This window comes from Bufo gargarizans, chromosome 4 (assembly GCF_014858855.1).
Source record: "Bufo gargarizans isolate SCDJY-AF-19 chromosome 4, ASM1485885v1, whole genome shotgun sequence".
In the NCBI taxonomy this organism is placed as follows: Eukaryota; Metazoa; Chordata; class Amphibia; order Anura; family Bufonidae; genus Bufo; species Bufo gargarizans.
The window spans coordinates 308988950-309001764 of record NC_058083.1 but is presented as its reverse complement, the minus strand read 5'-3'; the positions used below and the strand labels follow the sequence as shown (position 1 = coordinate 309001764).

Genomic DNA, 12815 nt, shown 5'->3' with positions numbered 1-12815 from the left:
AGGTGACTGCACTGCTAACAGCAGAGTTATGAAGTTTTACCGATGAAGAAACAATTACTTCCTGTCTCTCACTTAGGGCTCATTCAATTTTGCAGAACGGGTGCGGACCTATTCACTTCAATTGGGCCGCAAAAGATGCGGACAGCACACAGTGTGCTGTCCGCTTCCATAGTTTTGTTCCACGGCTCCGCAGAAAAAATAGAACATGACCTATTCTTGTCCGCAATCACGGACAAGAATAGGCATTTTCTATTATGGTTGCAGCCATGCGCGGATCCACAAAGCACTACGCCAATCTGAATGGGCCCTTACACTGAGGACATCTAATTCAGGAAGGTTTTTCACCACTTTGAAAGGTTTCCCATTATGATTGTCATCCATTTTAAAGGATATGTGTAAATTATTGCATTGGATATAAAGTGTTGTCTGAGATAATTAGAAATATCGAACAAGCAGCCAAATGGTTTAAAATAAAAGGTTGCTATACTTAAAGGGGTTTTCATATTGATGTCCTATACTCAGGATCACCTGTATGATGAGGCCTGAGCACTCTATGAGCGTGTTCTTCCTAGGCGATGTGAAGTCGCATTCATCAGTCACATGGTCTAGGAGCAGCTCAGTACGATTCAAGTGAGCTGCAATACTAAGCACAGCCACTATCAAATGGATGGCGCTGTGCTCGTTAAACTGCAAGGAGGCTGCTGCGCTCACCAAAGCTACGGCGAGTGCTGTGGCTTCCTAAAACAGCTGATTGGTTAAGGTGCCAGGAGTTGGACCCTACCAATCTCAAATTAATTCCCCATTCTGAGAATAGGCCATCAATATGAAAATCCCAGAAAACCCAATTAATCTCTTTCTCTGGTGCCATTCTCTGTTCCGCTGGTCTGGCCCTCCAGCCACTGCTTTTCTAATGGTGATGCACACAGTGACGTGCAGGTGTACGGAAAGTGACCTCTGCGGTAACTGGTTGCAGTGGTCATGTGCTGTATACGTTGGGAGGAACGGACCGGCCACACAGAGAACAGCGCTGAAGAATGAGGTAAGTACAGCAGATACGATCTTTTACTAGATCATGGCAAAACCACAGTATCACCACAACAAATGAATACACCTTTACAATGTCGAGGAACTAACAGAGTACAACACCCTCCATAAGAGACAAGGGAGTGACAGGGAAGATCCATATCTGCGCGTAGGGTTGCTAACTCCAACAGTATATTCCAGAGCAGTAATTCATTTCCCCTGTCTTCTGCTGGCTCTGTCCCAGACAAGGGGATGCAGAAAACAGGAAATGTTGGCCTATTGTTTTCATGACTATGAAAATTTTAGATTCACACTGAAGGCATCAAAACTATGATTTAACACATGTGGAATTACATACATAACAAAAAAGTGTGAAACGACTAGGTTCTTCAAAGTAGCCACCTTTTGCTTTGATTACTGCTTTGCACACTGTTGGCATTCTCTTGATGAGCTTCAAGAGGTAGTCACTTGAAATGGTCCTCCAACAGTCTTAAAGGAGTTCCCAGAGATGCTTAGCACTTGTTGGCCCTTTTGCCTTCACTCTGCGGTCCAGCTCACCCCAAACTATCTCGATTGGGTTCAGGTCCGGTGACTGTGGAGGTCAGGTCATCTGGCGCAGCACCCCATCACTCTCCTTCATGGTCAAATAGCCCTTACACAGCCTGTGTGGCATTGACCTGGTCTCTAATCTGAGCTGCTGTTAACCTGCGATTTCTGAGGCTGGTGACTCGGATGAACTTATCCTCCGCAGCAGAGGTGACTCTTGGTCTTCCTTTCCTGGGGCAGTCTGCATGTGAGCCAGTTTCTTTGTAACGCTTGATGGTTTTTGTGACTGCACTTGGGGACACTTTCAAAGTTTTCCCAATTTTACGGACTGACTGACCTTTATTTCTTAAAGTAATGATGGCCACTCGTTTTTCTTTACTTAGCTGCTTTTTTCTTGCCATAATACAAATTCTAACAGTCTATTCAGTAGGACCATTAGCTGTGTATCCACCTGACTTCTCCACAACGCAACTGATGGTCCCAACCCCATTTATAAGGCAAGAAATCCCACTTATTAAACCTGACAGGGCACACCTGTGAAGTGAAAACCATTTCAGGTGACTTCCTCTTGAAGCTCATCAAGAGAATGCCAAGAGTGTGCAAAGCAGTAATCAAAGCAAAAGGTGGCTACTTTGAAGAACCTAGAATATGACATATTTTCAGTTGTTTCACACTTTTTTGTTATGTATATAACTCCACATGTGTTAATTCATAGTTTTGATGCCTTCAGTGTGAATCTACAATTTTCCTAGTCATGAAAATAACGAAAACTCTTTGAATGAGAAGGTCCAAACTTTTGGTCTGTACTGTTATATATATATATATATATATATATATATCAGAAAATGCAGGTAGATTAATCATTAAGATCCATATCATCTGGTCAGTGATAGGCTGACACAATCAGGTGGATGTACGGTATATACGGTACATGTTGACACCACTGACTGGTCCCAGTGGTTTTATGCCACCTGCTGAGACTAGTCATTGGCTGCAGCAGTCATGTGGATGTACAGCACATCAAAGAAAATAAACAAGGACAAGCGCAGGACCACCACAACGTCGAGGCTAGGATGGAAGGAGATACCAGGCGAGCAATAGTTTTTATAATATTCCCTACCCTTAGCTTAACATCCTAATATCCTGGACAACCCCTTTAGATTGCGTCCTAATTCTAAAACATAGTATAACAATGCTATACACATGCTACATACACAGATCATTCATGTTATAGAAGAACAATTGTTAATTTGTGAAATTGGGCTCAACTTTTTTAGGGAAAATCTCCATTATCCATCTGGTAGTTGTGATGACAGGACAAAGGCCAGCCACACACATAAGGAAGCTGTTGGAAAGCCATCACTCCCGATCCCCTTATACAGTGTTCTCAGTATGTAGTGGGGAGGAGCTGCTAGACTCCTCTGGTTGTGGCGTATCGCCACACACAACTGAAAATCCTACTTGCCTCATTCTTATCTCCTCGGCATCTGCCGTTAGGAGAAAGTTGGGAAGCCCCCATACACATCAGATGGTTGGCTGGACCCTATAGGATTGGTGAGTTTGACCGACATGCATCTAACCTTTATGACTAGCTAGACTGTAATGAAAAAACTGACATTAGAACCACAGTGACGTGAGGCTTACCTGTCCCGGCACAATGGTATGAGTAAAGAGCTTGTTCAGTTCCACAAGTTTGTTTGGCGTGATATTGAACCTCAGTGCTATAGAGTTTAAGGTGTCCATATTAGATGCCTAGGAAGAAGTACATTTGGGTTAAATGTATACAGTTCATCTAATTAATTATCCATTGTAAGAAGATACGTACATTTTTTTATTTTTACTTCAGTCAAATCACTATAGACAATGGATGTTTCAGCTTTTTCAATATATGATATGGCAAATTAAACGGTGGTATTAAAAATACAGCTTGTTCCACAAAAAAAAAAAAAAAAGCCCTCATGGCTATGGGCGTGGAAAAGTAAAAAAGGTATTGCTTCCAGAAGATAGGGAGGGAAAAACTACAGCAAAAAAATGTAAATTGTTTGCAAAGCCAAGGGTGTGTAGTGACGGAGAAAAGCATTAATAATTCACCCTGTCTTCTCTTTTGATTATCAAGCTGAAAAAACACATGGTCCTTATTGACAGCAATAAGAGGCATATTGGGGTTCAAACAGTGCAAATATGTGCCCCTTACCAAAAAAATCTATAACCTGGGACATGTACCAGAGCTTTACCCTTCTTTACACTGCCTTACATCTTTTTACAGAAAGATTACCAAAAAACAAATCATTTTTCAGACTAACGAATAATATCCTTTTTGGTAAAAACAGATTTCTTGGCTTAAATTAGTAACAAAACTTGCAAATCTAAACTAGATGGTGTCGTTTCTGAAGAAACCACAGGACGTTGGCTTGAAAACGCTAGAGATATAAGCAAAGTCCGTTTAACCTGGTTTATTAAAATTTGAACCCAAGTCACCCAGTGACTGACTGTGCTAAATTTGAGGACCCTGCCATTAACAGTCTAAGAGTGGCGGAAATTTACATTTTCCTATATAAAATAAAATGGCTATAATGTGATTGGCCTCTGGTTTTAAAAAACTTTGAGAATAGCAATCTTTGAAAGTTTTACATTGAAGTCAATAGGTGAAATCGGATTGGCTGTTTTAGGCTCCACCCACTTTTTCTAAATTTGGACAGCAGTCACCCAGTGAGTAATTGTGCTAAGCTTGGGACACTTGGCATTTAAACTGATAATAGCAGCAGTTTATCTGTTTTTCATTAAGGTCAATGGCTGAAATCTGATTGGCTGTTGTTGCCCCGCCCCTTTTGTCCTAATTATGAACCACAGTCACCCAGTGACTAACACTTTAAGGTTTGGGAATTATGGCATTTATCGTGTAAATATGGCAGCAGTTTTATTGTTTTCTATTGACAATCAATGAGTGAGATTTGATTGGTTATTGGTGGCTCCGCCCACTTTTTCTAAGCTTGAAGTGGAAACACCCAATGACCACATTTGTAATATTTGAGGTCCATGACATCAATAATGTGAGAATGGCAGCATTTTTTTTATTTTTCCCATTTAAATCAATCAAATAAATCTGATTGGTTTTTTTGGCCCCGCCCACTTTTCAGAATTTTAATCCCAGTCCTCCAGTGATCATCTTTGCCAAGTTTGAGGACCCTGCCATTAACAGTCTAAGAGCAGTGGCAGTTTTACATTTTCCCATTTAAATAAATAGCTAAAATTTGATTGGTTGTAGACCCTGCCCACTTTTTATAAATTTTAACCCCAGTCACCCAGTGACCCATGGTGCCAAGTTTTGGTACAATGACTTAATTACTGTGAGAATTACAGCTTTTTGGTTGGTTGGTTGCGACTCCACCCACTTTTTAGAGTCCCCAAAATGTGACAGAAATTTTCAGGTTCACCCCATGACTAAGGCCTCTTTCACACTTGCGTTGTCCGGATCCGGCGTGTACTCCACTTGCCGGAGGTACACGCCGGATCCGGAAAAACGCAAGTGTACTGAAAGCATTTGAAGACGGATCCGTCTTCAAAATGCTTTCAGTGTTACTATGGCAGCCAGGACGCTATTAAAGTCCTGGTTGCCATAGTAGGAGCGGGGGAGCAGTATACTTACAGTCCGCGCGGCTCCCGGGGAGCTCCAGAGTGACTTTAGAGCGCCCCATGCGCATGGATGACGTGCCATGCGATCATGTCATCCATGCGCCTGGGGCGCCCTGACGTCACTCTGGAGCGCCCCGGGAGCCGCACGGACGGTAAGTATGCTGCTCCCCCGCTCCACGCTACACTTTACCATGGCTGCCAGGACTTTAGCGTCCCGGCAGCCATGGTAACAATTGAGAAAAAGCTAAACGTCGTATCCGGCAATGCGCCGAAACAACGTTTAGCTTAAGGCCGGATCCGGATCAATGCCTTTCAATGGGCATTAATTCCGGATCCGGCCTTGCGGCAAGTGTTCAGGATTTTTGGCCGGAGCAAAAAGCGCAGCATGCTGCGGTATTTTCTCCGGCCAAAAAACGTTCCGTTCCAGAACTGAAGACATCCTGATGCATCCTGAACGGATTTCACTCCATTCAGAATGCATTAGGATAAAACTGATCAGGATTCTTCCGGCATAGAGCCCCGACGACGGAACTCTATGCCGGAAGAAAAGAACGCAAGTGTGAAAGAGCCCTTAGTAGCCCAAGTTTGGGGAGTTTAACGTCAAAGCTGTAAGGGTGGCAAAAGTTTCCAATTTTCCAATGAAAGTCTATGACAAAAAGTGGGGTCTTCGGGGGGCTGCCCCACAGAGGGTGGAATCGGTAAACAAAGCACAAAAAACCTTTTTGGGTATATGCCGAACAAGTGTGCAAAGTTTAGTAATTGTACTCCTAAAACTGTAGGAGGAGTAGCGTATAGAAAAGGGGGAGGGAGGGGGGGGGGGAGAATAATAATATGCTGAAATACACTACCTGTCCCAAAAAATAAATAAAAAAAAAATAAAAAAAATCACACTGTAATATTTCCTTGGACCGCCTTTAGCTTTGATTATGGCACGCATTCACTGTGGCATTGTTGATAAGCTTCTGCAATGTCACAAGATTTATTTCCATCCAGTGTTGCATTCATTTTTCACCAAGATCTTGCATTGATGATAGTAGAGTCTGACTGCTGCGCAAAGTCTTCTCCAGCACATCCCAAAGATTCTCAATGGGGTTAAGGTCTGGATACTGTGGTGGCCAATCCTTGTGAAAATGATGTCTCATGCTCCCTGAACCACTCTTTCACAATTTTAGCCCGATGAATCCTGGCATTGTCATCTTGGAATATGCCCGTGCCACCAGGGAAGAAAAAATCCATTGATGGAATAACCTGGTCATTCAGTATGTTCAGGTAGTCAGCTGACCTCATTCTTGGAGCACATACTGTTGCTAAACCTAGACCTAACCAACTGCAGCAACCCCAGATTATAGCACTGCCCCCACAGACATGGACAGTAGGCACTAGGCATGATGGGTGCATCACTTCATCTGCCTCTCTTCTTACCCTGATGTGCCCAACAATCTAGAACAGGGTAAATCTGGACTCATCAGACCACATGGCCTTCTTCCATTGCTCCAGAGTCCAATCTTTATGCTCCCTAGCAAATTAAAGCCTTTTGTTTCTGGTTTGCCTCACTGATTAGTGGTTTTCTTACGACTACACAGCTGTTCAGTCCCAATCCCTTGAGTTCCCTTCGCATTGCGCGTGTGGAAATGCTCTTACTTTCACTATTAAACATAGCCCTGAGTTCTACTGTTGTTTTTCTTCGATTTTAATTTACCAAACATTTAAGAGATCGCCGATCACAATCATTCAGGATTTTTTTCCTGCCACATTTCTTCCTCGAATACGATGGGTCCCCACTATCCTTCCAGTTTTTAATAATGCGTTGGACAGTTCTTAACCCAATTTTAGTAGTTTCTGCAATCTCCTTAGATGTTTTCTCTGCTTGATGCATGCCAATGATTTGACCCTTCTCAAACAGACTAACATCTTTTCCACAACCATATGATGTGTCTTTCGATATGGTTGATTAAGAAATGAGAATCAACTCATTACACCAGTTGGGGTTACAAAACTTATTGCCAGCTGAAAGATAATCGCCCATGCAGTAATTATCCTATAGGAGGCTCATAACTGTTTGCTTAGTTAACCCCTTAGGGACGCATGACGTACCGGTACGGCATGTTTCCCGAGTCCTTAAGGACCCATGACGTACCGGTACGTCATGAGTTTAAAATGAGATTGCGGCAATGCTGGGGTTAATCCGCACAGGATGCCGTCTGAAATCATTCAGCCGGCATCCTGTCACAACGTGGGGGGGGGGTCATATGACGCCCCCGTATCGGCGATCGCAGCAAACCGCAGGTCAATTCAGACCTGCGGTTTGCTGCGCTTTCGGCTGGATCTGATCAAACTTCAAAATGCCGCATATACATTTTTTCCACCCCCCCCCCCCCCTGCACCCCTGAATGGTTTTATGGCGGCGGGTAGTGCAGGGGAGGGGTGTTGCGGGCGGTGCGGCAGGCGGGATCGCGATCCCCCGCCCGCCTCCCGCAGAATAATCGTTGGTGTACAGTGGTATACCAGAGTGTCAGCACATTGCTGACACTCTGGTATAAATGGCTGACATCTGTGATGCGATGTCAGCCGTTTAACCCTTTCCATACAGCGGTCCGTACGGACCGCTGTATGGAAAGAGTTAACAGTAAGATGCGGCTCCCTCCCTCCCCCATCAGAGGGGTTGCTATGCCTTTGCAGCCCCCCGACAGGATGGGGTGACAGAAGGAGGAAGCCCCCGTCCTTACCCTTCCCCGTCTGCGAAGTTGTGGCCACAACTTCGCAGACGGGGAAGGTTCCCATGGCAACAGGACGCCTTCTCAGGCATCCTGCTGTCCATGGTGCTGAACAGATCTGTGCTAAAGGCATAGATCTGTTCAGACAAAGTGTAAGTAAAATACAGTACAGTACAATATATATTGTACTGTACTATACAGACATCAGACCCACTGGATTTTCAAGAACCAAGTGGGTCTGGGTAAAAAAAAGTAATAAAAAATCAAAAAACACATTTATCACTGATTAAAAATGAAAAAAAAAAAAAATAATTCCCTACACGTTTGGTATCGCCGCGTCCGTAACGACCTGATCTATAAAACGGTCATGTTACTTTACCCGAATGGTGAACGCCATAAAAAAAAATAAAAAATAACTATGATGAAATTAAAATTTTGCCCATCTTACTTCCCAAAAAAGGTAATAAAAGTGATCAAAAAAGTCGCATGTATGCCAAAATTGTAACAATCAAACCGTCATCTCATCCCGCAAAAATCATACCCTACCCAAGATAATCGCCAAAAAACTGAAAAAACTATGGCTCTTAGACTCGTTTCAAAAATGAAATCATTGTGTAAAACTTACATTAATAAAAAAAAAAAGTATACATATTAGGTATCGCCGCGTCCGTATCGACCGGCTCTATAAAAATATCACATGAGTTAACCCCTCAGGTGACCACCGTAAAAAAAGCAATTTTTTGTCATCTTACGTAACAAAAAGTGCAATAGCAAGCGATCAAAAAGTCATATGCACCCAAAAATAGTGCCAATGAAACAGCCATCTCATCCCGCAAAAAATGAGACCCTACTTAAGATAATCGCCCAAAAACTGAAAAAACTATGGCTCTTAGGCTATGGAGACACAAACTTTTTGTTTTAAAAATGAAATCATTGTGTAAAACTTACATAAATAAAAAAAAAAAAACTGTATACATATTAGGTATCGCCGCGTCCGTGACAACCTGCTCTATAAAATTACCACATGATCTAACCTTTCAGATGAATGTTGTAAATAACAAAAAAAATAAACTGTGCTAAAAAAGCTATTTCTTGTTACCTTGCCACACAAAAAGTGTAATATAGAGCAACCAAAAATCATATTTACCCTAAACTAGTGTCAACAAAACTGCCACCCTATCCCGTAGTTTCTAAAATGGGGTCACTTTTTTGGAGTTTCTACTCTAGGGGTGCATCAGGGGGGCTTCAAATGGGACATGCAAAATCTGCCGTGTGCCCGTACAGTGGTTTACGACCACATATGAGGTGTTTCTGTAAACTACAGAATCAGGGCCATAAATAATGAGTTTTGTTTGGCTGTTAACCCTTGCTTTGTTACTTGAAAAAAAATATTAAAATGGAAAATCTGCCAATAAAGTGACATTTTGAAATTGTATCTCTAATTTCCATTAAATTTTGTGCAACACTTAAAGGGTTAACAAAGTTTGTAAAATCAGCTTTGAATACCTTGAGGAGTGTAGTTTCTTAGATGGGGTCACTTTTATGGAGTTTCTACTCTAGGGGTGCATCAGGGGGCTTCAAATGGGACATGGTGTAAATAAACCAGTCCAGCAAAATCTGCCTTCCAAAAACCAAACGACGCACCTTTCACTCTACACCCCGCTGTGTGGCCGTACAGTAGTTTACGGCCACATATGGGGTGTTTCTGTAAACGGCAGAGTCAGGGCAATAAAGATACAGTCTTGTTTGGCTGTTAACCCTTGCTTTGTTAGTGGAAGAAATGGGTTAAAATTGAAAATTAGGCAAAAAAATGAAATTCTCAAATTTCATCCCCATTTGCCAATAACTCTTGTGCAACACCTAAAGGGTTAACGAAGTTTGTAAAATCAGTTTTGAATACCTTGAGGGGTGTAGTTTATAGAATGGGGTCATTTTTGGGTGGTTTCTATTATTAAAGCCTCACAAAGTGACTTCAGAGCTGTAGTGGTCCCTAAAAATTGATTTTTTGTAAATTTCCGAAACATTTCAATATTTGCTTCTAAAGTTCTAAACCTTGTAACATCCCCAAAAAATAAAATATCATTCCCAAAATAATTCAAACATGAAGTAGACATACGGGGAATGTAAAGTCATCACAATTTTTGGGAGTATTACTATGTATTACAGAAGTAGAGAAACTGAAACTTTGAAATTTGCAAATTTTAAATTTTTTTTGTAAATTAGGTATTTTCTTATGCAAAAATAATAATTTGTTTGACTTCATTTTACCAGTGTCATGAAGTACAATATGTGACGAAAAAACAATCTCAGAATGGCCTGGATAAGTCAAAGCGTTTTAAAGTTATCACCACTTAAAGTGACACTGGTCAGATTTGCAAAAAATGGCCAAGTCCTTAAGGTGAAATAGGTGAAATGGCCAGAGTCCTTAAGGGGTTAAATCCAGGTGGCAACTTTTTTTTTTTTTTGACAGGCAGTGTATCCATGTTATTAAAAAAAAATCCATGGGGTTCCTCACTTACGTGGTTAAGGTCTCTTTTACATGATCTGTTCAAGGAAAAACAGATTTTTTTTTTCAGATTTTCATGTGTGAAGAAAAACTGACGAATAACAATAAATCTCCATGTTCTATCAACCATCAGTGAAACACACATTACATCCAGATGCCTTCCGTTTTTCACACAAGCCCTATTCACTTCTATGGAGCCAGGGCTGCGTGATAAACTGACAATATGGAACATGCTGAGATTTTTCCTGAATGTAAACATGATCCAGGAAAGATGCAATGAGACCCATTGAAATGTATGGGTCAGGATTCAGTCTATGCAATCAGTACACGCATCATGCCCTGACGGAAAACTCTCATGTGAAAGAGGCCTTAGACTAGTTGGGCCTGCTTTTTTTTGCATAATGTTCCTTCTCTTCCACATCAAGAGTATGTCTGACCAGTGATGTCTTCCCAGTGTACTGTGCACTTCTGAAGGTAAAGTGCACATGATGTAAACTAAGCAGTCAACAGGCAGTTAAAATCATTTTTACAGGAATCAAATAACGAGTTTTAGCAAAAAAACTTTTAAGAAGGTTTTGTCCTTCTGCAAACCCATCTAGGTCATGCTCGTGCTGGGAGTTGTAGTTTTGCAACAGCTGGAGGCACACTGGTTGGGAAACACTGTTCTAGGTTCTTCAAAGTAGCCACCTTTTGCTTTGATTACTGCTTTGCACACTCTTGGCATTCTTTTGATGAGCTTCAAGAGGTAGTCACCTGAAATGGTTTTCACTTCACAGGTGTGCCCTGTCAGGTTTAATAAGTGGGATTTCTTGCCTTATAAATGGGGTTGGGACCATCAGTTGCGTTGTGGAGAAGTCAAGTGGATACACAGCTGATAGTCCTACTGAATAGACTGTTAGAATTTGTATTATGGCAAGAAAAAAGCAGCTACGTAAAGAAAAACGAGTGGCCATCATTACTTTAAGAAATAAAGGTCAGTCAGTACGTAAAATTGGGAAAACTTTGAAGGTGTCCCCAAGTGCAGTCACAAAAACCATCAAGCGCTACAAAGAAACTGGCTCACATGCGGACTGCCCGAGGAAAGGAAGACCAAGAGTCACCTCTGCTGCGGAGGATAAGTTCATCCGAGTCACCAGCCTCAGAAATCGCAGGTTAACAGCAGCTCAGATTAGAGACCAGGTCAATGCCACACAGTTCTAGCAGCAGACACATCTCTAGAACAACTGTTAAGAGGAGACTGTGTGAATCAGGCCTTCATGGTAGAATATCTGCTATGAAACCACTGCTAAGGACAGGCAACAAGCAGAAGAGACTTGTTTGGGCTAAAGAACACAGGAATGGACATTAGACCAGTGAAAGGCCTCTTTCACACTACAGTATGTTGAATTCAGTGTTTTGCGTTCCGTTTTTCACGGATCCGTTGTTCCGTTTTTTGCTTCCGTTGTGGTTCCGTTTCCGTTCCGTTGTTCCGTTCCGTTTTTCCGTATGGCAAATACAGTATACAGTAATTTCATATAAAAAATTGGGCTGGGCATAACATTTTCAATAGATGGTTCCGCAAAAAACGGAACGGAAACGGAAGACATACGGATGCATTTCCGTATGTGTTCCGTTTTTTTTGCGGACCCATTGACTTGAATGGAGCCACGGACTGTGATTTGCAGCCAAATATAGGACATGTTCTATCTTTTCAACGGAACGGAAAAACGGAAATACGGAAACGGAATGCATACGGAACACATTCCGTTTTTTTGCGGAACCATTGAAATGAATGGTTCCGTATACGGACCGTATACGGAACGCAAAAAACGGACCGTATACGGAACGCAAAAAACTGTAGTGTGAAAGAGGCCAAAATCTGTGCTTTGGTCTGATGAGTCCAAATTTGAGATCTTTGGTTCCAACCACCGTGTCTTTGTGCGACGCAGAAAAGGTGAACGGATGAACTCTACATGCCTGGTTCCCACCGTGAAGCATGGAGGAGGAGGTGTGGGGGTGCTTTGCTGGTGACACTGTTGGGGATTTATTCAAAATTGAAGGCCTACTGAACCAGCATGGCTACCACAGCATCTTGCAGCGGTATGCTATTCCATCCGGTTTGCGTTTAGTTGGACCATCATTTATTTTTCAACAGGACAATGACCCCAAACATACCTCCAGGCTGTGTAAGGGCTATTTGACCATGAAGGAGAGTGATGGGGTGCTGCGCCAGATGACCTGGCCTCCACAATCACCGGACCTGAACCCAATCGAGATGGTTTGGGATGAGCTGGACTGCAGAGTGAAGGCAAAAGGGCCAACAAGTGCTAAGCATCTCTGGGAACTCCTTCAAGACTGTTGGAAGACCATTTCAGGTGGCTACCTCTTGAAGCTCATCAAGAGAATGCCAAGAG

The 12815-nt window shown here is 42.3% G+C and overlaps 1 protein-coding gene across 3 annotated transcripts in view; it reads right to left on the bottom strand.

Annotated features, from left to right (window-relative positions):
- NCOA7 (nuclear receptor coactivator 7) overlaps positions 1 to 12815 on the bottom strand; it is a 208769-nt gene that overhangs the window by 73442 nt on the left and 122512 nt on the right. For all 3 annotated transcript variants that reach the window (XM_044289485.1, XM_044289486.1, XM_044289484.1), the window contains one exon: positions 3214 to 3321. In XM_044289485.1, the coding sequence (XP_044145420.1) occupies positions 3214 to 3321 (108 nt within the window). The remainder of the gene's footprint in view (positions 1 to 3213; positions 3322 to 12815) is intronic.